Below are 26,369 nucleotides of genomic sequence, written 5' to 3' on the forward strand. Positions count from 1 at the left end.
ACTAATCCTTTTTTGTCCCAAATAGTTGAAGTCGACTTCTAAATGAGCTAAACATCTTTTGATTTTTTTTTTTTTCAAATCGTGTTAAATCGATTTTTATTGTAACCAAACTCAACTAATTGAACTTTAAAGAAGATGAAAAATGGAATTTAAATTCAAAGGGGAATGTGATTTTTTTTTGCTGAAAATTCACCAAAAAGTCGAAAGTCGTGAGGTCAAAAGTGGATTTTCAATAATCGCAAATGTTGAAAATCGACTTTTTCAAATTTTTTAAAAGTCGAAAAAAACTTAAAATTTAAAATCTTACGGCAGTAATCGAAATGTGACACTTTGCAAAAATCGATTCCGATTACAACCTATAATTCACGAATGATATCACATTGAAACTAATACTCTAGTAAGTCTGAAATACAGTAGGTAACAGATATAATTTGAATTTGACTAATTTATTGAATAATACACGCACAACATATGATCAACACATTTTAGCACCATGCAAAGTTTTGCAATATTTGTTCGATGATTTACGTTGCCCATTTATAACTAACAATGTTTTTCACAAAATTGGACAGGTTCAAATAAATTATAATTGATTCCAACAAGTAGATACCCTAAATCGCCATTTTAATAACTCTTGAAAATGTGGTCATAATTTTCCCTCGGTTTAACTAAATATATATTTTTTTATTAACATATTTCTGTAATAATGTACATTTTTGTTTTGTTAAAATGAATGTTATAAACCAATGTGAATGAAAAAGAGAAACTACATTCGGATTGTTGTTGTGTTTTTTGTTATAATTTATATTTATTTAATAAAAATATATATTTATTAATAATATATTACAAATAATTAATATTATTTTTTTTATTATATAAAAAACACAAAGAGAATTTGGTAAGTGATAAAGTTATAAATCTGGTAAGTAGGTGGTGGATTACACATACACAAATAATTTTGCAAAAAGTGACAAATTTATTGGGGGAAAAAAACTTCTCTCTTTATAAATTAAATTTGTGATGCACTACAAAATATGTATATTGAGTCATTTCAAATTAAGGCATATAGTAAATTATACTATTTATAAAATATTTGTTTTCGATATCTAGCCTAGGACGATTAGGAGATAACAAAAGTAAAAATTCTTTACAAATAACTAAAACATGGATTTTTATCACAGACATTCAGTATTTGTTCAAGAGTCAAAACTTCAATGAACTCGTATAACGAAATACTTTTCTTACACACTACTACTAAAATCCTAACTATTTATAATAGAAAATTTTACCTAAAAGTGCTAAAGTGTAGTTTTACAAATACAAATCTTTGTGAAAATGAGCTTAAATATTTTTTTTTTTTTTTTTTTTTGGAATTAAATAGGTTGGTTGTAGGACGTAAATTGGGCTAGGGTAGTAAAAACACAGCCCATATTAATTTCTTAAAATTAGGATATCATATTGCACAACGAAATTATTCATCTTTTGGCATAGTATCTGTGGACTGCGGCATATTGCTGGGCGATAATGTCCAGCTTATATTTTTATCCTTTTTGCCCAAATTATTATAATTGCGATTTGATGATTTTATATTACGCCTGAATTTGAAATTGGCAAAAACATCACGATTTTCATCCTCATTTGTTGGATAGTTAACATCGAAATTACGCTGCAAGCCCCCATGTGTTGTCGTCATCATGTCCTGTGCCCCATCCCCTGGGGATTTTCGGAAATTATAGTTGCCTTTACGTTGTCGCAGCTGCTGAGGTGTGAGCACTTTCTTGGGACTGGCATTGCCAGGTGTAGCCGTCTGCTTGGCCAAAGGTTTAGGATCTCTTTGCAACAGTGTTGGATAGAGATCATCGTCGGCATCGAAATATTCCGGCCTCGTAAAGTGATATGAAGAATTGTAGTATGACTTAAAAATGGGCTCATTTGAGCAAATACTAAAGGCATGATAGGCATGCGATATTAAATAGGGAAATCTACTTATCCAATAGTTTGTAAATTCATGTGGAATGCTGCCAAGTATCTGTTGCATTTCATCAGTTAGTTCATGATAGTGGTGTTTCTGTAAGTAGAGAAAAATTTACAGATCGTTTAATAAAATGAAGGTAATATAGCTATATTTGTTTCAATGGGCCAGAAATCTGAACCGATATGGTTAGAGAGGACTACTTTGAGCACAATTACAATAAGATCGGCATGTCAGCAGAAGTGGTAGTAACTTTTACACTTTTTTTAATACCCTCCATTTATATTCTTGATCGTGGTGAAATTTTGAGTCGATCTAACGATCTATCTAACACGGGAAAATTGGTCTCTTGCCTTTTATATTTCTGGATTAGAGAAAAAATAGTAACCCTCTAATGCCCAAATTTTTTTGTCAGCTTATTAAATATTCAATGTTAACGACACAAAAGCAAGAAAACTAATCAAGAAAAATGCCCAAATCTTTTGTCAGCTGATTAAATATTCAATGTTAACGACACAAAAGCAAGAAAACTAATGAAGAAAAATTTATACGGTAAAATTCAGTATATGCTGCAGAGGCTCTTGAACAGGTTGAACTAAGTTTTCTTTGAATTTTATTCATTTTTGTTTGAAGCACGCCTAAAGGCGGGATTGGGCATTAGAGGTTTAATCATCGAAATTTTTCTATAGTTTTTGCACAATGGTCGCTTTTTTATTTTAACTGTTTACTCTTTTTGAAGTTATTTTTATTGTTTTCTCTGTTAAGCAGAGCTCTGTTAACGGTCTGTCAACGTTAAGACAATGTTAACAATGTTTTAAAGTTAACTTTATTTTCACGGACTTATTTAATTCCATTTTTTGAACGAGATGATTTTCCTAAGTTGCCGTAAATAACAAAAATAGCGCTCGTATGTCAAAACGTTCCCGAGTTCAAAAATGTGAAGCTTTAAGATAGAGCTGCCAGTTGGCAGATTGCAACACTAGGGTTGCCCAATCCGGCCAAAAATGTGCTTAATGATGATGGCTTCTTTCTTATGACAAGCCCATGTAAAATTCATTGCTTCTGGGTGAATTTAGCTTCACTTCCGGTTCTGGGTGAATTTAGCTTCACTTGGGCTTTTTTGCCAGATAACCATTAAAAAATTTGTTCATATCGATCGATAATTATATGTAGCCCTCACATATACCAGTTCCCAGTTTTGATTTCTAGAACCCCATAGAGGAACGAAAAATAAGATTTCATAAGAATAATTCTGGTAATCTTATGCTTATTGTGCGAAAGGGGCAAATGTTGGTCTCCCAAATTTTGGTTTTTTTTTTACTGAAAACGCACTACGGAGGGCCTGTATCTATATTTTGATATTCGCTTCCAAACACCAAACTCAATGTTTAGCACATGGACGCTAGTGGTGTTTAAGAAACCAACATCCAGGACCAGTACCGACAAATAGTGATCAATTCAGAACCAGCGTGAGCAACAGAAAATCAACATCCTGCCATCAACATACTGCCAGAACTCAGCCTTCAAAATTGCGGCAGGTATCGTCTACAGTGCACCATTGCACCATCTTCATGTTTGGATGTTGTTTTTTCAGTAACCTAATTACCATCTTTAGTATAAATAACCCCATTGAGTCAGACAACATATCAGAGGAATGATTTTACCACCTACCAGAGTGCAGTAAGAACTTGACCCTCCAGTTGGACCACAAATAACTATCACTTATTTCTCGCAGAAATTCTCGACATTTTAAAAATTTCAAACAATCAAAAACCAACAAAAAAGAAGGGTGTGAAGATAAATTCGCGAGTTAAATTCGTGGTTTGTGTCTAGGCTAAACAAAATTCAAATTTATGAAACGAATTTAACTTTGTGGGTTTAATAGTTAGTTTTAAGTCAATTTTTCCTGAATTGTACTAAATTCGATCAACATGTTGTCCTATAGGGCGTTGATTGATTAAATAAATGAATAAATAAATAAATAAATAAATTTAACTTGTGGAATGCATTCCAAAAAAATAGTTTTTGTTAAAAAGGAGTCAACTTTGTGGTTGAAAAACTGCCAAACACCATCATTTATGTTATGTTTAGTCATACTATGCATTGGTGGTTTTATATCGTAGAAAAATTGATCCATAAGAGATAACCGCTAATAACTCTAAAGTCATCAGATATCGGCAACATATAGCTCTGATATTGGATCGCCTATATCAGGGAAATAATTCAAGAGGAATTGACCAGACAAAATGCCAGTGGTAGATATTGGCCTGGACCAAAAACCAAAAAAAAATAAAAAATTGCATGTAGGGTATTTGAGATATAGTGTCACCGATATCGGCTATATAGCCCCGATATTTCGTCGCCTATATCTACGAAACCGTTTTGGAGGAATTGGCCAGACAAAATGGTTATGACAAAAAGCCAAAATAAAAAATCAAAAGTTTCATGTACAGTATTTGAGATATAGCGTCACCAGATATCGGCTATATATAGCTCCGACATTGGATCGCCTATATCTAAGGAACATTTTGAGAGGAATTGACCAGACAAAATGCCAATAACAGATACTGGTTATTACAAAAAATTTAAAAATTCAAAAGTCTCATGTACAGTATTTCAGATATCTTGGCACCATTTATCGAATATATAGAGATATTTGGAAATATTTCTTTATGTAAACAAATTTTTTTTTCGATTACTTAATACTAAAAACATAAATATTACCAATCATTTTCTTAACTGACTTCATTTTTTAATTTGATTAACCCTCATTTTTATTAAGATTACTGTAGTCTTAATGAAAATGGGGGTTAATCAAATTAAACAAGTATATACAGCAATAAGTTCGGCCGGGCCGAATCTTAAATACCCACCACCATGAACCAAATATTAGGGTTTCCTTTGAAATTTCAGGAGGGCTTGAGGACACTTCCCGAAGATAAATTTAAAGATTTCACCTATGAGGACTATATCAGATTCTGGATTTATAAGGACCCTTTTTTGAGTTTTAGAGGAATCATTAACATCTCTTGTAAGTGTGCAATAAAAATATAAAATAACGTCTTGATTTGAAATCTTAAATCTGTAGATTTTCACCCGAGAAGTAAAATCTGGAAATTTTACATTGAGTTTCAAGCAATTTTAATGATCAGTGCGCCTTCTATACCTCCAAGAAGTGAAGTCGGTCTATATGGAGGCATTACCAAAAGGACCGATAAAAACTTAATCCGATACACGTTTTTGTGAGCCTAACATACGAGAATATTTACAATTTCAGGCAAATCGGATAAAAACTACAATTTCTAGAAACCCAAGGAGTTAAATCGGGAGATCGTTCTTATGGGGGCTATACTAAAATATGGACCGATACTCACCGTTTTCGGCACACCACTTTATGGCTCGAAAATACCTCTAGATTTCCAATTTCAGGCAAATTGGATAACAATTTCGGATTATAGAAGCCCAAGAAGTAAAATCGGGATATCGGTCTATCTGGGGGCTATACCAAAACATGGAACGATACGGACCATTTTCGGATAAAAACTATGGTTTCTATAAGCCCAAGCCCAAATCGGGAGATCGGTTTATATGGGCACCATACCAAAACATGGACCGATACTCACCATTTTTGGCACACCTCTTTACGGTTCTAAAGTACCTCTCGATTTCCAATTTAAGGTAAATTGGATAAAAACTGTGGTTTCTATAAGCCCAAGAAGTAAAATCGGGAGATCGGTCTTATGGGGGCTATACCAAAATATGGACCGATACTCACAATTTTTGGCACACGTATTTGCGGTCCTACAATGCCTCTAGATTTCCAATTTCAGGTAAATTGAATAAAAAACTGCGGTCTTTATAAGCCCAAGAAGTAAAATCGGGAGATAGGTCTATATGGGGGCTATACCAAAACATGGACCGATACTCACCATTTTTGGCACACCTCTTTATGGTCATAAAATACCTCTAGATTTAAAACTTCAGGCAAATTGGATAAAAACTACGGTTTCTATTAGCCCAAGACCTCAAATCGGGAGGTCGATTTATATGGGGATTATATCAAAACCTGGACCGATATAGCCCATCTTCGAACTTGACCTGCCTGCAGACAAAAGACGAGTTTGTGCAAAATTTCATTACGATTGCTTCATTATTGAAGACTGTGGCGTGATTACAACAGACAGACAGACGGACATCGTTATATCGTCTTAGAATTTCTCCCTGATCAAGAATATATATACTTTATATAGTCGGAAATCGATATTTCGATGTGTTACAAACGGAATGACAAACTTATTATAACTCCGTCACCATTCTATGGTGGTGGGTATAAAAATACAGTTAAAAAAATGTTTGCTGAATAAGAGAATTTGCATTTTAATAAGCTTTGTCTTTTTTTTAACGCTTTTGCTTACCTTATTTCTTAGGGCTCTCAATAAATCTCTTACACTTGCCCCCATATAGCCGCGGAATTTACGCAAATCCTCAGTTATTACTGGATCCAAATGGAGATTCCAATCTTCCAAAACAACTATATTACCATTCTTTTCCAATGATTTCAATGGTTCCACATTAAATTGCAATTTCTCCACACGATCGCTAACATCTTGGAGGAATGATAAAATCTTTTTGTCCGTCCAAAATATTGGATGATTTCCGATACACTTGGCAGGTGGCCTGCATTGTGGATCTCTATGGATCATGTCGCTAATAAGTTCTGCAGCTAAAATCTACAAAATAAATTTGTATGAGAGGAAAAACTTTGCCAATTTTTTAAGGCAACTTACATATTTACTGCATTCTTCTCTGCTATCTGGTTTCAGGTGATGCAGAGAGTGATCATTGGTTAGAATATTTGCTTGGCGTTTAAGAGCATCGCCAAATAAATGTTGGCCTCTACTTAAGACATAATAATACACACAACCCAAAGAGAAAATATCAACAGATGTGGTCTGCAAATGTAATTTTGTTAAAATTGCAATTTTATATTTAAAAGTTATCAGCAAATTACCGTCCGTTGTCCTCTCATCATTTCGGGAGCTATCCATCCATCTGTACCCGTTACACCTGAACGTCTTGAAAAACTCGTTTTGCCATAATTGAGTTTCTTGCAAAGTCCGAAATCTGATATCATGACACGAACAATGCCATTGTTATCAGGCAAGGAGAGTAGAACATTTTGAGGTTTTATATCGCGGTGAACTAAACAGAAAAAGCAAACGTATTTAACCTTTTGTTTGTAATTCTGTTATTGGAAATTCCACTCTTACCGATATTCAATGAATGCAAATGATTTAAGCCTGCTGCCGCTTGTTTCATAACATCCCACACTTTAATATGTGACCTTAGCTCCTCGCTTCGTTCGCCCTCCGTATAGTCTTGCAATGTTGCTGCACACAACTCGACCGCAATATAACGGAATTGACGATCTTGTTCTGTGCAAAAATAACGAACAACATTCTCATGGGCATCACTTTCACGCAACAATGCCACTTCTCTATCGGCGAATGTAAAACATTCCGGTAGAAGGCGCTTAACAGCCACAAAACGTTCTTCAAATGTCCCTTTAAAGACAAAAGTACCCTCACATCCTTTACCAAGAACTTCATTTGAATTAAAGGAGATTTTGCCAACACGTATATGACCATCACCCAAATCAATGAGGTCTTGAGCACTGATGTTGCTACTTCCACTACCACGGCTACCACTGTAGGTTTTAGAGCCATTCTCACTTTGATTTCTTAGCTCACGCATAGAGCTATGCATATACCAGAACATCATGAACATGACGATGATAATAATGCACAATATGACGTGCACCCGATTACTGGGATGGTCAATGAACCATTCATAGATGAACGAACGCACTTGCTTGCTATTACCAATTATGATCTCTTTGGTTTTATTCAGGGCGAAACGACCAAACGTTTTATTGGGGATTTCCGATTCAATTTCCAATTCGATCACTGGCTCAGTTTGGGTACCAATGTCCGATGAAGCGCTGCTACTTGTTTTATCCGATGAAAGAATACTACGTCCAGGACCATTGAGAGCAGCACTTATTGTGGCCAATTGATGATTTCCATCGTCCTTTGTAACAGTTGGAGACGGTGATAGCTGCAAATTAACATCATTGGGACGATTGTAGTAACCCAAAAGAATGCCAGCATTCTTTTTCAAGACATCATTTAAATAAACTGTATTTGGATCTTCATCGGTATCGGGACCACCCAGTAAATGTATTGGAGGAGTTGTAGAAATGCGTGGTGTATTTTTATCCACCAAAGATGGTAAGGCATATAAACCATTGCCGTGTTCGCCAACATACAATGATTGACTAGAAGTACAAATTAAAGTATCAATTAAAAACTTGCAATATAGGAACGAAGTTTAAAAATGAAAAATTTGGAATACAAAAGTAGAAAATCGAATCTCGTGGTATTTTAAATCCTATTTCAAATGTTTCTAAACTATGCTCTCCCTTTAAGAACCAATCTCCCAATTTGACTTTATGGATGCATAGAAGCAGCAAAGATGCACCCCACATGCCCGCAACTTATCAATTACATTACATCCACATTGATTTATCAGAATGGTCAATTTCGATCAATAATAGTCCACTGTAAATTTCTACAGAATTTAGATCTCGAAACCACGGTTGCCACTCGAGCCAAAAATAATCTACCAAAATTTGGAGAACCATTTACCAAAAAAAACAACCAAACATAAAAGTTATAGTGCAAAATTTTAAATTTTAGAAAATTTTGTCAAAATTTTATTTCTACAGAAAATGTCAAAATTTTATTTCTATAGAAAATTTTGTCAAAATTTTATTTCTATAGAAGAAAATTTTGTCAAAAGTTTATTTCTTTAGATGAAAATTTTGTCAAAATTGTATTTCTATAGAAAATTTTATCAAAATTTTATTTCTATAGAAGAAAATTTTGTCAAAATGTTATTTCTGTAGAAAATTTTGTCAAGATTTTATTTCCATAGAAAATTTTGTCAAAATTTTATTTTTTAGAAAATTTTATTTCTATAGAAAATTTTGTCAAAATTTTATTTCTATAGAAAATTTTGTCAAAATTTTATTTCTATAGAGTTTTGTCAAAATTTTACTTCTATAGACAATTTTGTCAAAATTTTATTTTATAGAAAATTTTGTCAAAATTTTATTTTATAGAAAATTTTGTCAAAATTTTATTTCTATAGAAAATTTGGTCAAAATTTTATTTCTATAGAAAATTCTGTTAAAAGTTTATTTCTGTAGAAAATTTTGTTAAAATTTTATTTCTATAGAAAATATTGTTAAAATTTTATTTCTATAGAAAATTTTGTCTACATTTTATTTCTATAGAAAATTTTATCAAAATTTTATTTCTGTAGAAAATTCTATTTCTATAGAAAATTTTGTCAAAAAAATTTGTCAAATATTTATTTTATAGAAAATTTTGTCAAAATTTTATTTCTATAAAAAAATTGTTCAAAATTTTATTTCTATAGAAAATTTTGTTAAAATTTTATTTCTATACAAAATTTTGTCAAAATTTTATTTCTATCAAAAATTTCGTCAAAATTTTATTTCTATAGACAATTTTGTCAAAATTTTATTTCTATAGAAAATTTCGTCAAAATTTTATTTCTATACAAAATTTTGTCAAAATTTTATTTCTATAGAAAATTTTTGTCAAAGTTTTATTTCTATAGAAAATTTTGTCAAAATTTTATTTCTATAGAGTTTTATCAAAATTTTATTTCTATAGACAATTTTGTCAAAATTTTATTTCTATAGAGAGTTTTGTCAAAACTTTATTTCTATAGAAAACTTTGTCACAATTTTATTTCTATAGAAAATTTTGTCAACATTTTGTTTTATAGAAAATTTTGTCAAAATTTTATTTTATGGAAAAAAAAATTGGTCAAAATTTTATTTCTATAGAAAATTTTGTTAAAATTTTATTTCTATCGAAAATTTTGTTAAAATTTTATTTCGGATTGTTGTTGTTTTTTGATTTCAGCTTAAAACCATGCATTGACTAAACTACAAGTGTAGCTTAGGTTCAAGTGTGGTTCATTGTTGGGTTTAATCCCAATAGGTTAATACCTTATAAAATGATTATATTTTATTAATAAAGTTGTTTTATTAATAAAGAATTGAAGAATATGAGAAAGAAAATTTAAGCAAACTATTTTTTAAAAATCTGTATTGAAAATCTATGTGATAAACTATTGAATTTTCAATGCTGAAAGTCCTGAAAACCCCGGAAAAGTTCTATAAGGAGTTTTTTTTTTAATAAGCCAATAACAATGTAAAACACTAAATCTTCAGCTGAATTTTTCCAAACATTGTCTTCGGCTACGGCCAAAAAAATCCGTTTCGGTTGAGCTGTACTATTTATGGTTTCTATATATGGAACCGGTTGGTATTTCTTGTATACTTACAATAATTTCACGGTATTAACATTGCCATTTTTCGATTCATCCAATATGGCTTGAAAAGCTTCATCAGATACCGTTGTAAAAGGTACACTTAACAAACCTTCTGGACCCAAAAGGAAAGCAGCCACCACAGGACTGCTCAAATCATTTCTCCAAACAAATTTACCATTTTTACGATCCAAGGTTAATATATTACCATTTGTTGTGGTGGTCAAGTGTAAGTATTCTGAAATTGTATCAAGTTTGGTAAATAAAACCTAGTATGTGAACAATTACAATTAAAAAAACTCACCATAATCCTTTGATATATCCGGTGTGGTGGCCATTGAACTATAATCGTAAAATGTTATATTCCATGGTTTGGAATTTTTATTCTTATTTAGACTATCAAACATCATAACGGTGTACTGTGTCCTACCCAAATATATAGCTCGTGATGTTGCCCATCCAATGCGCTCATTAGCACTACCCCCACCACCACCATCCATGGAGCCATCAAAACCCACTTTCTCTCGGCGACCAGATTTTGGATCAACTATAAACCATGTGTCACTCTTTTTCCCAGAATACAGAATGCCATCTGAAGATCGACATGGAGCATTGGCTACTAATTGTGGTATGGTGTAAGGTAGCTTTTTCAGATTTCCCATATCACCCAATTGATAGATACTGCCATCTCTGGGATCGGGTAGATATTGTGGAACTTGAACATTCTGCTGTTGTTCAGCTCGTATCGGAGGATCTGTAACGACAATAGAGAATAATGATTCATGGGAATATGGAAATATACATACGAGTACTTTTAAGTATGGTCACTAATAATGTCATTTGATTAATTTGGATCTCAAAAACATAAATATTCGATATGAACACAGACGAAGGACTTTAGAAAAGTGCCTATAATGTATACTCAAAAAATTTCGTCTAATTAGTTAGTAAGGAAAACTTTGGGGGAAGGATGGGCTCCAGAACTATTTAATATACATTTCAAAGGCCGGATAAAACTACGGAGAGGTGAGGGCTAAAATTGTGTGCGATATCTGAAACGAATAAAACGATACCCATTGAGTAAACTAATTGACAACACAATAGAGGAAGCCAATCGATCCCTAATTTTGAACATGACGTAGTAGCCCATTGTATTTTACATGAATCGACCACTGGGTACCTTAAAAGTCATTAGTTGTGTACAGTACATTTTAGTCATTCGTCAGTAAACATACTGATGTATTATCAACAGCCATTAATTTGATCTTAATTTTACTTGCTTTCAATTTAAGGGTGGTTTCCCTACACTTTGTGTTGATAAAAAAAATTGTCCCACATTGGCTTTTATATCTGTAAATCAAAACATTGTGTAATGGGAAATTTGAACAGATTATAAGGTTTATCAATCGACAGACTTGAAAGAAATCAAATACCATAAATATATCAAATAAAATTTTATCACAAAAATAATGCGACATTTTTTTATTCAACAATCGGACTCGATGAGTTTTAAAATTTGGGCTGCATATAGAGAAATATGAAGTATTTCACTTTGATATATACAAAAGGGAGAGATCTTACAGTAGTCAACAAAAATTTCGATAGCTGATTTAACTATATTTTAGTTCATGGAAATTAGTTGACTTTAGTTACATTTTGCCCTACACACAAAAAAAATCTGATTCAATGACGAAATTAATTGATCGAATTAATGTTTTATTGAATTGTTTGAAATTTAATCACAAAAATGATAGCATTAATCACAGTTTTAATTACACTAAAAAAAGGGGGCGCTAATGCCAACTAAACTTTATTTTAGTCAGTGAAAATTTGTTGATTTAAGTTAAATTTTGCCCAATGTGTGCAAATGTTCCTTATTTGAATAATTTTGTTTTTCTTACTTTAATGACGAGAACTAAGAATGAGAAAAAAATTGTATACATTCATATACGAGTAGTAAAATATTTTAGTTTACAATTTCTAAAAAAATCTACATTTTCCTTCATGGTGGGTTCACTTTTTTTGTGTGAATAAATTCAATGATTAACATTTTTCATATGAATCGTCAACATATCAATTTGAGGACAAACACAATACTTAACTGGTCCTACAAATTTACTTTCCTTCAACACATATTCTAATATGTTTCAAACATCGAAATTAATTTTGAATTCGACTGTTAAGTGTAATGTCTGGTTTTTGTTGTGAACACGATTTATCCAATATTTTCACAATTTATATTCTAAAGATAGGGTCACACTAGGCAAATATTTGACCAAAACGAAAGTTAAACGTTTTCCCAAGACCATTTTCGAAATATCTGGATTTTGGGTGTAACATCCTATCGAGAGAAGTAATATGACCTCAAACTTGTTTCAAGAGCAAAATGTAATTTTTGGACAGGGAAAATGTAACATCTTTGTCGCATAAATGTTATTTTCTCGAAAAGTATGTATCTGATTTCGGCAACCATGTATATGTTTGCCGAGAAAAGAACAAGTACTAAAATTTTTCATGTTCACCGTTCAAAAATAACATGTTGGTCTTGAAACATGTTTGGGGTATCATATTCCTTCTCTGCGTGTATGTATGAAAAACTATTTGAAACCGTATTGAGTTTCTCAAATGCGTGTGTTTATTGTGTACCAAATTATTCTTAAGTTACATTTAAAAATATAAAAAAGCGTCGCTAAAAAAGTAGTGAAATTTTCTTTTTGGATCCGGAAGTAGTGCAAAATTGGCGCAAAAGCGGTGAATTTAACACGGGCTTGTCATAGGACGGATGTCCACCATTTAAACTGCCGTTGCACTGAATTTGCATCACTTCTTATTCTGTGATTCAAATTCATTGTTTTGAATGTGAATTAAACAATGTTGTCATATTTTGACAAATAAATAATTTTTATGATTTTTAATTCATTCTAACGCTTGTCCGAAACATCTGAATTAAAATAATTTGAAAAATTCGCAATAATTCTTGAATGGATTTTTATTTTATTTCGACAAAATTTCAATAATTTGTACCATTTTATTAAAACTTACTCTGTTTTTAATTAATTTAAACAAAAAAATTAAATTTACCCATTAAAAATAAGAAAAAAGCGAGTTATGAATAATTGAATTAAAAGAACTTCCTGTGTAGTTGAAATAAAGAACATCTTTGGGAGTACATCTTTTGGAAGTGCTTTTAAAGTTGTGCCTTTGGAAGAACTTCAAATTTTTTTTTGCTGGGCCCAGCAAAAAAAGCGTCGCCAAAAAAAGTGAAGATGTCCTTTTTGGATCCGAAAGTGGTGCAAAATTGGCGCAGAAGCGATGAATTTAACAAGAGCTTGTCATAGGACGGATGTACACCATTTCAAAAGCCGTTGCACTCAATTTGCATCACTTCTAAGGTGTGATCCGAATTCAGTGGCATTCTAACGCTTGTCGGAAACGATTGACATCTAAAACTTTTAGAAATTCGCACCTTTTCTAGAATATATTTAGCAGTTTTTTCAACAAAATTTGAATAATTTGTACCATTTTATTAATTCTTACTCTATTTTTAACCTATTTGAAACAAAAAATTTAAAATTAAAGCCAGTTATAAAAAATTGAATCAAAACAACTTCCTGTGTAGTAGTTCTCGACCGAAGCATCGGCTTCGGCATTCGGCCAAAAATCGATAATCGTAATCGATAATTAACCGAAGCCGAAGCTTTTTGAATAATTTATTTGATATTGAATTGTCCAAGTGTTGAATTTGTCTCAGTCAAAACACCCAGCCCGGTTCCAAAGATTTTGTCTTTACTTTAACAATTTTGGTATTGATTCCAAGCCAAAGAAGCGGAGAATTCAAGTAAGGATACCTTTAAAACACAATTCTCTTTTAAATTTGGGTTTTGTGTACTTGACTCTAGGAAGCAAATTTTAATTTTTCGCTTTTTCAGATTTTTTTCTTCATATGCTATCGAAGTACTTTAAAAACAAGTTAAACGACAACTTTGTTTTCCAAATTCAGACTTGACTTCCAGTAGAAATTATGCTATGTTTCAAGTAAAAAACGTCTTTAAAATAAAGTGTTGAAAAACATGTCCTATTTTTGAACGATTTTTTGCTTTTTGACCACAAAGCATAAAGACAACAAATTTAAGACAATTTCATTAATTTTAAAGAATTTTTCTGAATTATTAAAGTCAAGTTGACCTTAGCCCAAAAAATTTGTCTTTCATGTTATGATACCCATTTTTAAGTCAAATCACTTAATTACGAGTATAAGGACAACAGGACTTCATAGAAAAGTTTATCGACTTTTGGACAAGGAAAAAAACTTTATAATAGAAAAATGCGTCTTCTACGCTAAGCAAACCTTGCATTCGTACTTTAAGGACATGAAATCTTTGGCCTCACGATATTTTTTCAGTGAAATACGTAAAAAGATTATAAATAATCTTGTTTTGTCACTATAACATCGAATGAATTGCCTTTTATCGTTGTATTTATGCATTTGTTTAAAAAATGTTGAACTAAAAAACACCAAATTTCTTTAATTACAAATTTGAGGAAAATAATTGGCTTCGGCCGATTATTGCTTTTTTTATCGAACATCGGCTTTGCCTTCGGCCAAAAAAACCCGCTTCGGTCGAGCTCTACTGTGTAGTGAAAATAAATAACAACTTTGGGAGGACATTTTTGGAAGTGCTTTTAAAGTTGTGCCTTTAGAAGAACTTCCAATTTTTTTTTGCTGGGATACGAAGAAAATTTCATTTAATAAATTATAGTAGATTAGAAACGAACAATACATATATTTGCAATTAATAAAGCACTTGTAAAATTTCATATGGCGTTTGTCTTGAATCAGTTTATTCGAAAAGTCGCCACGAATACTCTTCATCGATGTATTGATCACTTGTGTGTTTGTCTTACGATTTTAACATGGGTACACAAAGTCTTTGATTGTTATATCTGTTTTTCGAAGTTTCTGGAGTCCAGACTTGAAATTTATGAGAAATCTATTTTAAAGTCTTGAAAAAGCCATAATCATCAATCTATGGGAATATTGTTCATTTTGTTTTGACCACGAAATGATAACTGAAGTATGTACATATATCAACTAAACCCAAAATCAAACAAATAAGTTGCTATAGAGACCTAATACATTTAATTTAGAATAGACAACAAATTCATATACCAACTTATCGTTATCGCTCTGCCGCTTTTTTTAAGATTCTTTTTACACATTTTCCTTATCTTTCCGTGAACAGGCATATGTATATTGTCACTTGAAAAGAATTTCAGAAACTAAAATGTATGTGCCAACACAACATACCAATAATTAAAAAAATCTATACGTTGTGTATTTGTTTGTAAGAAAAACAATTAAAAACAATCGGGGGTAAATAAAATAACAGAATGCACTACTACAGGGTTTCCAAGTGCAAACTTACCCAGCAAAAAAATTGGAAGTTGTTCCACAAATATTTCTTTTAAAGCCCATCCCAGAATCCCCCATCGAGTTTTTCCAACTTCCGATGCAGTCCTTTTGGACAAGTCCACAAACATTTCTTCTAAAGAGCATCGTGGGATCCCCCAATGATTTTTTTTGCCACTTCCAATGTAGTCCTTTTGGACAAGTACACAAACATTTCTTCTAAAGCGCATCTTGGGATCCCCCAATGATTTTTTCTACTTCCGTTGCAGTCCTTGTGGACAAGTATTAGAAAGAACGCAATCAGGCTATTTTAAGTGCAAATTTTGGACAATTAAATTTTACAAAATAATAGAAAACTAATAAAAAAAAAATAAAAAAATAGAAAATTAATAAATAAGTAAAAAAATAATAATAAAAAAATAAATTCTATCCCCGCTGGGATTTGAACCTGTGCCGTTTGACTTTTTCGCTTCCATGGAAGTTCTTTTGAGAAGGTTTTGCAAATTACGAGAATTTTTAATTTCTTTTTTTTTTTGATTTTTAATGGAAAAAATATATTTATACGAAAATATATGCCGAAAATAAAAAATAAAAACTATTTTAGAAAAATATTTGATAAAAAATTGCCGCTGGTGAGATTTGAACCTGCGTTTCTTATTTTTTTCGTTCATACTAATAAAGAACATCTCGAGAAGCAATTAGAATGTTATTCCTTGGTGTCGTATTACGATCATATCACAAACATTTGAATTGACCTTTCGACGCTTTATGTTCAATGGCGTTTGTGGCTGAGTAGGCTAAGGCGTTCTGTTATGGTGCCAGCAAACCCAGGTTCAATCCCTGGTCGGAGTGAAAAAGTTTTTCAAATTATAAAAATTAGATAATAGGAAAATAATAGTGTAATAAAACATATGGATAAACGAAAAAGTGAAATTGGTTGAAAAAATTTTTTTTGCTTTTTAAATTTCTTCATTCAAATTAACTTCCAGGGCACAACTTCTAAAGCAATGCAAAGGATCCAAAAAGGGAGTACTTCCGTCCTATGACAAGCCCATGTAAAATTCATTGGAGATGATCCAAGTTTGCACTACTTCCGGATCACAGATTGGGGATCCAAACTACTTTTTTGGAAGCTCTTTTTTTACTGGGTAGGAATGAAAATTATTTAAAAATAATATATAAAACATTATTGTAACCTTATTTCCTATATTCCTTACTCCAACACAATAGTTCTCTCAATACAAGGGGTTAGTAATAACACACATCCAAAGAAAAAATAATTTCGTCCGTAACGATTTATTTCAATCTGAACAGAAATGCCTTAATACAAGAACTATACTTGATTTTACACCTACAGACTTAGTATATTGAGTACATTATTAAACAAAAGAAGAAATCGCTCAATTACTATGAGTGGGCAATATAGCCAAATTTGACAATATATTTATGTAAGATCTATTATATGTAAGTCTCAATAAGTTCGGCAAATACATCCAAATTTGAAATTTGAGTTACATTGGTGAACAAGATTATTATGGCCAAATTTGGACAAATCGGGCGATACATACATATGGGAGCTATATCTAAATCTAAACCGATATGGATGATTTGTTGCAGGTATAGTTAGTATAATAGAAGATTAAATTTTGCCTACTTTTAGTAAAATCGGCTAATAAAAAAGGGTTTTATAACCTACATTGGGAAAATCGGGCGATACATAGACATATATGAGAGCAATATCTAAATCTGAACCGATTTGGATGATATTTTGCAGGATTAGTAAAATCTAAAGAAGGTTACCTTGTGCTAAATTTTACTAAGATCAACCAACAAATAAGGATATTTTCCGATTTGCAAAATCAATAGTGTTCGTCCATGTGCCAGAAAAACACCTTTGTTCCAAAATGCATCAAAATCGGTTTCTGAATGGCAATTTTTAATATTTGCCGCGTGTCTCTGGAACTCTCTTCCACATGAACTGCAAACCACCAGTAACGCGTTAAATTTTAAGGGCAAACTTTTAGAATATTTTAAGCAATTTTGATTGTTTGTTTGAAAATAATTAAAATTTGTTAAAATTCACGATGCAAGTGTTAGTTTTTTCATTATTTTTGTTTATTTTTTTCTTCATTGTTTTATTGCTTCAAAATTGAGTAGGTATTAATTAACTTATTTATATGTTTGTTTATATATTGTACTCTTAAATTACTTCATTTTCTTATTTCATAATTTCTTCCAATTAATTAATAATATTCCATTGTTAGCTTTAAGATATTAATTTTTCTTTCAACCATTACGGAGTTTATCCTCGTACTGTAATTATAAGAATTATATGTTCTAGTTGTGCGAGATTTAATAATAATAAAAATACAAATACAAACAACAAATACATGGACAGACGGACGAACGGACATCAAGGGCTAGATCGACTCAGGAGATGATTCTGAGTATTTTGTGGGGTCTAAAATCAATGTTTCTGGTAGGCACAAAATTATTATACCCTAACTGTGTTGTTCTGTCACAAACTGTGACGTTTGCGACGGTATAATACGTATGTCGCAAAAGTCGTAAACCTACTATAGAAAACCTAATTTTGAATAGTAGAAATTATGAACATTTTTTAGGTGGTATCGAAATTCCCGTTGGTGAGTGTGCAAAATACCTTGGGGTTATATTGGACAGGAGGCTGAACTTTAAGCTAAGAAAGGACGAGAAAAGCCACGGTTTCCCCGTGTTCGTGCAAAAGCCAATAGGGAAAATGTGGGGACTAAAACCGAAAATTCTGAACATTACCAAGAATTGAAACTTCTACGCAAATACCATCGCCTTGGATATCATCAAATTCTCTGCCTAGTTGACGCGACTAAAGTATTTTGCGTTTGCGATTTTTGTTACTTTTTCTACACTTTCGACGCTTATGTGACGTTTACGACGTTTATAACATTGCAACAGTCGCAAACCTAAAAAAAAATTTGATGTGGTGTAAAAATGAACTAAAAAAATCTCGGCATCAAACCATCCCAGCAAAAAAATTTAGAAGTTCTTCCAAAGGGACAACTTTAAAGGCACTTCCAGAAGATGTACTCCCAATTATATTCTTTATTTTAACTACACAGGAAGTTCTTTTCATTAAATTTTTTTAACAGTTTAAGAATTCATAAAATAGTACAAATTAATTAAATTTTGTCGAAAAAAATGCTAAATCGAATCTGAAAAAATAGTGAATTTTTGAAATTATTTGAGGTCAAACGTTTCAGACAAGCGTTAGAATCCATTAAAAATTATAAAAAATTATTTATTTGGCGAAATATCACAGAATGTTTTAATTTACATCCAGAACATTGAATTCGAATCACACCTAAAGAAGTGATACAAATTCAGTGCACCGGCTGTTGAAATGGAGGACTTCCGTCCTATGATAAGCCCATGTTAAATTCATCGCTTCTGCGTCAATTTTGCACCACTTCCGGGTCCAAAAAGAACATTTTCATTACTTTTTTGGCGACGCTTGGATATTGACCGTGAGAATACGAAAAATAGCACTGGACTGTGGAGAATTTCGAAAAATATTTTTTTTAATATGTACAATTATTTTTTTTTATAAAATAATATACATAAACATTTTTAAAATTAATATAAGATAAATTTATGGTGTTTTCTTTTCTTGTAAAAATACACTCTTTTTTGTATTTTGCCCGGAAAATTAACTTTTTAGTTTCTGTTCTAAAACAAATGGGCAAAAGTGCGAAGAGGCTTCGAATTCTCTTGTGAAAATAGAGCCACGCATATAGGCAAATTGCGGGTATTTTCAGCGCTGTCGACAAACGAGAGTGCTGCGATTGCCCTGTTGCTCCGTTGAATTCTTTTTTGCCCGCTGAAATGATAACATGTTTTTAGGTTGCTGGCAACAATTTAAAAATGCGCTTTATGTACAGACAAAATGAAGGCAAAGCACTTTTTTCAGCCAAACTTTGCCTATTTTTATGTGATAGTGATGGCATCACTACCACTTAATGCAATCATCTTCGTACTCATTTTTTCCAACAATGTAACTTATAATTAAAATGTATGACAAAAAAAAACACATTTTAGACATTAACTCGTCATAGTCTCAAACTGCAAGCTGTTTAAAAATAGAATCTATGCTCATGGCAATCTTAAAGTGAACTCTGTTGCACTTTTGACGAGTTAATATATCTGTATGGCTTTTCAAACATACAGAAGCAAACTTTTTCAAACATCAAATAAATGAATTGCGTGTGCTAATACTACCCTTTTTTATTATTTATTTAATAAAAAATTTTCAATATAAGATAACAAGTAAGCACGCATAAGTCCGATAAACTGACCTAAGTATACACACACTCAATCTTATTTAATTTATGACATTAAATTATTTGAACTTCCCTAGTAAAAAAGTTCCACTTTTCAGATCAGATTTGATATAATTAAGTCTCAAAAATGAGACATTAGAAATGTACAAATATGAAGACGCATGACTTGATATATGAATGGATATAAGATCTTCAGAGATATGTAGCTTCATGATATTCTAGCTCTCTCCAATAAGAAATTGTACCAGATCTCTTAAACTTCACAAACAACAACAAAATTTTCTACAGAAATAAAATTTTGACAAAGTTTTCTAAAGAAATAAAATTTTGATAAATTTTCTATAGATATAGAAATAACATTTTGACAACATTTTTCTATAGAAATAAAATTTTGACAAAATTTTCTATAGAATTAAAATTTTGACAAAATTTTCTATAGAACTAAAATTTAGACAAAATTTTTCAAAATAAAATAAAATATTGAAAAAATTTTCTATAAAAATAAAATTTTCACAAAAGTTTCTATAGAAACAAAATTTTGACAAAATTTTCTTTAGAAATAAAATTTTGACAAAATTTTCTATAGAAATAAAATTTTGACAAAATTTTCTATAGAAATAAAATGTTGACAACATTTTCTATAGAAATAAAATGTTGACAAAATTTTCTATAGAAATAAAATTTTGACAAAATTTTCTATAGAAATAAAATTTTGACAAAATTTTCTATAGAAATAAAATTTTGACAAAATTTTCTATAGAAATAAAATTTTGACAAAATTTTCTAAAGATCTATAATTTTGACAAAATGTTCTAGAGAAATAAATTTTTGGCCAAATTTTATAGCGAAATAAAATATTGACCAATTTTCTAGAGAAATAAAATTTTGACAAAAATTTCCATAGAAATAAAATTTTGACAAAAATTTCCATAGAACTAAAATTTTGACAAAAATTTCTATAGAACTACAATTTTGACAAAATTTTCTATAGAACTAAAATTTTGACAAAATTTTCCATTAAAATAAAATTTTGACAAAATTTTCTATAGAAATAAAATTTTGACAAAATTTTCTATAGAAATAGAATTTTGACAAAATTTTCTATAGAAATAGAATTTTGACAAAATTTTCTTGAGAAATAAAATTTTGACAAAATTTTCTATAGAAATAAAATTTTGACACAATTTTCTATAGAAATAAAATGTTGACAAAATTTTCTATAGAAATAAAATTTTGACAAAATTTTCTATAGAAATAAAATTTTGACAAAATTTTCTATAGAAATAAAATTTTGACAAAATTTTCTACAAAAATAAAATTTTGACAAAATTTTCTATAGAAATAAAACTTTGACAAAATTTTCTATAGAAATAAAATTTTGACAAAATTTTCTATAGAAATAAAATTTTGACAAAATTTTCTATAGAAATAAAATTTTGACAAAAATTTCTATAGAAATAAAATTTTGACACAATTTTCTATAGAAATAAAATTTTGACAAAATTTTCTATAGAAATAAAATTTTGACAAAATTTTCTATAGAAATAAAGTTTTGACAAAATTTTCTATAGAAATAAAGTTTTGACAAAATTTTCTATAGAAATAGAATTTTGACAAAATTTTCTTGAGAAATAAAATTTTGACAAAAATTTCTGTAGAAATAACATTTTGACACAATTTTCTATAGAAATAAAATTTTGACAAAATTTTTATAGAAATAAAATTTTGACAAAATTTTCTATAGAAATAAGGTTTTGACAAAATTTTCTATAGAAATAAAATTTTGACAAAATTTTCTATAGAAATAAAATTTTGACAAAATTTTCTATAGAAATAAAATGTTGACAAAATTTTCTATAGAAATAAAATGTTGACAAAATTTTCTATAGAAATAAAATTTTAACAAAATTTTCTATAGAAATAAAATTTTGACAAAAATTTCTATAGAAATAAAATTTTGACAAAATTTTCTATAGAAATAAAATTTTGACAAATTTTCTATAGAACTAAAAATTTGACAAAATTTTCTATAGAACTAAAATGTTGACAAAATTTTCTATAGAAATAAAATTTTAACAAAATTTTCTATAGAAATAAAATTTTGACAAAAATTTTTATAAAAATAAAATTTTGACAAAATTTTCTATAGAAATAAAATTTTAACAAATTTTCTATAGAACTAAAATTTTGAAAAAAATTTAGAAATAATATTTTGATATTATTTTATTTTTTGAAGCTATAATTATTGAAACATTCAGAATTCGACACTTTTACAAATCGAGGGACATTTATACACCCAAAAAATTGTTGCTAATAGGAGAGTTCATAATATAAATATGGCAAATACTGAAATAAACTACTAAAATAAAATAATAAAATATTTCTTTGGAAGAAAAAAACATTGTTTTTACTAACCACAAAAATTTGATCAAAAATTCAAAATAAGATTTTTTTAATTTGGTAGATTTTTGGTAAAATTTTCTTCAATTTTGGTAGATTATATTTAGCTCTTGCCTTTTCTAAGGGATTTGATAAGATCAACATTTAACAGGCTGGTATGGCTGACCGCATCAAGATCCTTCCCATACGAAAATACACCTTCTGAGCTATTAAAGCAGTAACAATACTAAAACACCATGATATGTTAAGTGAGGGATCAATCTTGTTACCTAGGGCGCCAAATCTATCCTTCATACACACAAAAAAAATCTGATTCAATCACGAAATTAATTGATCCAATTAATTTTTTAATTGAAATGTCTTCAATCACGAAAATGGTACCATACCAATCACAGTTTTAATTGGGCATAAAAAATACATTTAAAAAAAAATAACAAATTTCAATTAATTTTTTTAATTGATTCAATTAAATGTTTAATTTATGTTGGTTGCAAAACTCAATTTTTTTAATTGAAAACGTAACTATTTTCAATAACTTTCTAAACTGACTAAAAGCACTAATTTAGTTTGATTAAAAAATTTATTGTTAGAAAAGTTTTAATCAAAAATTAAAAAAAAAAATCCATCACTTTTTTAACTTAGTTTTCCGAGTTTGATTAAAAAGTCTATTGCATCAATTAATTTTTAATTAAAAATTTAATTAATTACATTTTTAATTAAAGATTAACTTAGTTTTTCTATCTTGATTAAAAAGTTAATTGTATTAATTTCGTGATTGAATCAGAATTTTTTTTTTGTGTGTTCCGTAACCAAGGGCCACAATGGCCTCAAAAGTGTTTTCTAACATGTATTTATTAACACAAAAGTCATATATTTGTGTTCATTTGTGAACACTCAAGAATTTGTTAACATACATGCAATGATTAATTGTTGATCATTTGGAGATATAAAAATATGTAACATATGGTCTTGTCTTGTCCTTAAATTCATTCAAAAATGCTCAATTAGATGTCATATAATCACCTTAAAATACCTCTACAATTTTTGTATATTTATTTAGAAAACACACACACAGACTTTCTATTATCTATGCATTTTTAATCTTAATCGCACAAAAAATATTTCTTTATATATTTTACAGTGGTTCGAAATGGCATTTTGGAAATAATTCTGTTTTGTACTAAATAAAACAGGTTGTTTTTCTATAAGATTGCAAGTTTATGGTTGGCCTATTGGTATTGAAAGTTGGTCACCTCAAGTGTGTTAAGGAATTTTCTTTGGATTTGAATAAAAATTCAAAAACAATATTTGCAATTTTTGGTGATATTTTTGCCCGTGAAGCAATCTTTTTTTTGCAAAAATTTAGCAAGTTTTTGAAGAATTTTGGGTTTTCCTATTTTTACATAATTCCATGCAAGCTTCTACGCATTAAAAGAAAAAAGAAAAGTACGAATTTCGATCCATTCGAAAAATGTTTCTTTACTTAAATTAAAACTTTTCGAACCATTGTGCAAAGCCAATAACAAATTAATTTGGGCAATTAATTTATTGGTCCAAGTAATATCCGTGAATTAGTTTTATTTTTATTAAAAGCCACAAAAACCATGTTTGGACATGGTTACCGCATTCATTTAATGCTTATCTAGAGCATGTAATTGCCGCGGAAACCATGTATTTTGTCTTTGTAAAAATAGTTTTCGAGCGGAGAAAAATGTATACCGCAAACATGTTCTATCATTTAAATGATAGAATTTGAGACCATTAAATGGTCGGGAAAATCATTTACCTGTCCATTCAATTTTTTGCCTTTTTACAGGGAAAATGTATTTTTATAGGTTAAGTATAGACATGTCTAGAACCATTACATGGCCATAAAGGCCATTTACATTTTTTCGGGACCATTTAATTTTTAACTTTTTTGCAGCGAAAAGAATTTTATAAAAACATTGAGGAGGTACACACGATTTTCATTTTGCGCGTCAGTCGTGTGTTGATTGTTTCTTGGAATGGACGGAGAATACGGATTTGCTGTGTTTTGTGTTAATTTATTTATTCAAAAGTGGCACATGGTTTTATGTGAACACAAAAAAAGGAAAGTGTAATTGAAAAAATGTACCTGTTTTTTGTTCTGCATTTTGCTATATGGATCATTTATTTTTATTTGCATTTACATGATGTCTGCGTTTGTACATTTGATGCGCCCGATGTAAATATGGTTGCAGGTTAAAATGTTACATGGTCGCCGCTCCTATCATATTATTTTGCTCTTCGAATATGATTGTGACAATCATGTTTCTTCTCTGCACACAAAAAAATTCACGAACAATTTAACAATTAAAATTTTAATTGAGTTTTAAAAAATATTCAATTAAAAATTTAATTGATTCAACAAATTTTTTAATTGAAACAAAAATCAATCACAAAAATAATAGTATCAATTAACTTTTTAATTGACCTTCAATTAATTTTTAATTGATTCTATCATTTCTGTGATTGAAGACATTCTCCAGATCTTGGCCCCCAGCGACTTTTTCTTGATCTCAGACCTCAAAAGGATGCTCGCAGGAAAAAAATTTGGCTGCAATGAAGAGGTGATCGCCGAAACTGAGTCCTATTTTGAGGCAAAACCGAAGGAGTACTACCAAAATGGTATCAAAAAATTGGAAGGTCGTTATAATCGTTGTATCGCTCTTGAAGGGAACTATATTGAATAATAAAAAACGGATTTTGACAAAAAAATGTGTTTTTCGTTGTTAGACCGGGGACTTATCAGCCAACCTGTTACATAAATAATTTTATAATATAAACATAAATTTATTTAGGAGTGAACACCATCGCACTAAAATGCCTTTTATTTTTCTTTAATAATTCATTTTAAAGAAAATAAACTCTTTAAATTGTTTTAGCTGCAAAACTCGAACCTAATGCCCGATTTTATATTTGAAGGTGTCCGTCAACTTCTCGTGGACTACTTATTAATAAAGAGGAACTAAACATTGATTTTATACATTTTACTGTGTAATTTTTCACTATTTCCTCCTTATTTCATTTTATTGTCCTAACTCCAAAAAGAGTATAGTGCCCTTTCGTTATTTTTATGAAGACCCCTGATTTCTCTTAACGAACCAAGAAAAAAATTGTGCCCATAATGCCAAAATGATAAACAAAACACATGTCCACGCATACATAAAATGCTGCTCTCAAGGCTGTTTGTTTTTCAAGTGTCTATTCTCTTGGTTCCGAATGTTATTCTCTTTATTCAAATTAAATAATATTTAGACTTAAGCATATCAAATTTTTGACCTTATCATAAAACAGTTTTCCGAAACAACATACATGCGGTTTCACAGAAATTGTTCTCTTTTGATTCTTTCGCTGTGGTATGTTGATATCTTTCGTCAACTCTCCCGGTTTCCATCTCTATTTCTTTCTCTATACTCTCTCTGTCGCTTTGAATAAAATATCACAACATATGTATGTTTAGTCGAAATTTGTAAATTTATATATGCTTGCATTCACACATATGATTTTTATTAAACATTCATGCCCCTAACATAATATATTCTAACATATTAACATAGATGTCCCAAACATTTAGTGTCAGTTTAGGAACATTACATGTTTGCACTTAAATATATTGTGTTTTAAAATTGTGCCCGAAACACATTTTGTTTATATCGGAACATATGAAAAACATATTTTTCTAACAGTGTATGAGAATCGAATTAAAACAACATATAACGATTCTAAGTTTAAATGATTTTTTGTTATTAAGAAAGACCAAAATATCATACCCTAAACCACCATTACAGAATTAGTAATCATA

General features: G+C 30.1%; 1 protein-coding gene across 1 annotated transcript in view; it reads right to left on the minus strand.

Annotated features, from left to right (window-relative positions):
* Positions 1–1,009: 1,009 nt before the first annotated feature.
* The window catches only part of Ire1 (serine/threonine-protein kinase/endoribonuclease Ire1), a 42,989-nt gene continuing 17,629 nt past the window's right edge, over positions 1,010–26,369 (minus strand). The window contains exons 3-9 of the mRNA XM_075290800.1: positions 10,704–11,153; positions 10,415–10,637; positions 7,243–8,309; positions 6,984–7,174; positions 6,760–6,924; positions 6,388–6,702; positions 1,010–2,068 (exon numbers count right to left, since the gene is read on the minus strand). Coding sequence (XP_075146915.1) covers positions 1,472–2,068; positions 6,388–6,702; positions 6,760–6,924; positions 6,984–7,174; positions 7,243–8,309; positions 10,415–10,637; positions 10,704–11,153 — 3,008 coding nt within the window. The 3' untranslated portion in view covers positions 1,010–1,471. The remainder of the gene's footprint in view (positions 2,069–6,387; positions 6,703–6,759; positions 6,925–6,983; positions 7,175–7,242; positions 8,310–10,414; positions 10,638–10,703; positions 11,154–26,369) is intronic.

The sequence above is a fragment of the Haematobia irritans genome, chromosome 1, assembly GCF_050003625.1.
Source record: "Haematobia irritans isolate KBUSLIRL chromosome 1, ASM5000362v1, whole genome shotgun sequence".
Lineage (NCBI taxonomy): Eukaryota > Metazoa > Arthropoda > Insecta > Diptera > Muscidae > Haematobia > Haematobia irritans.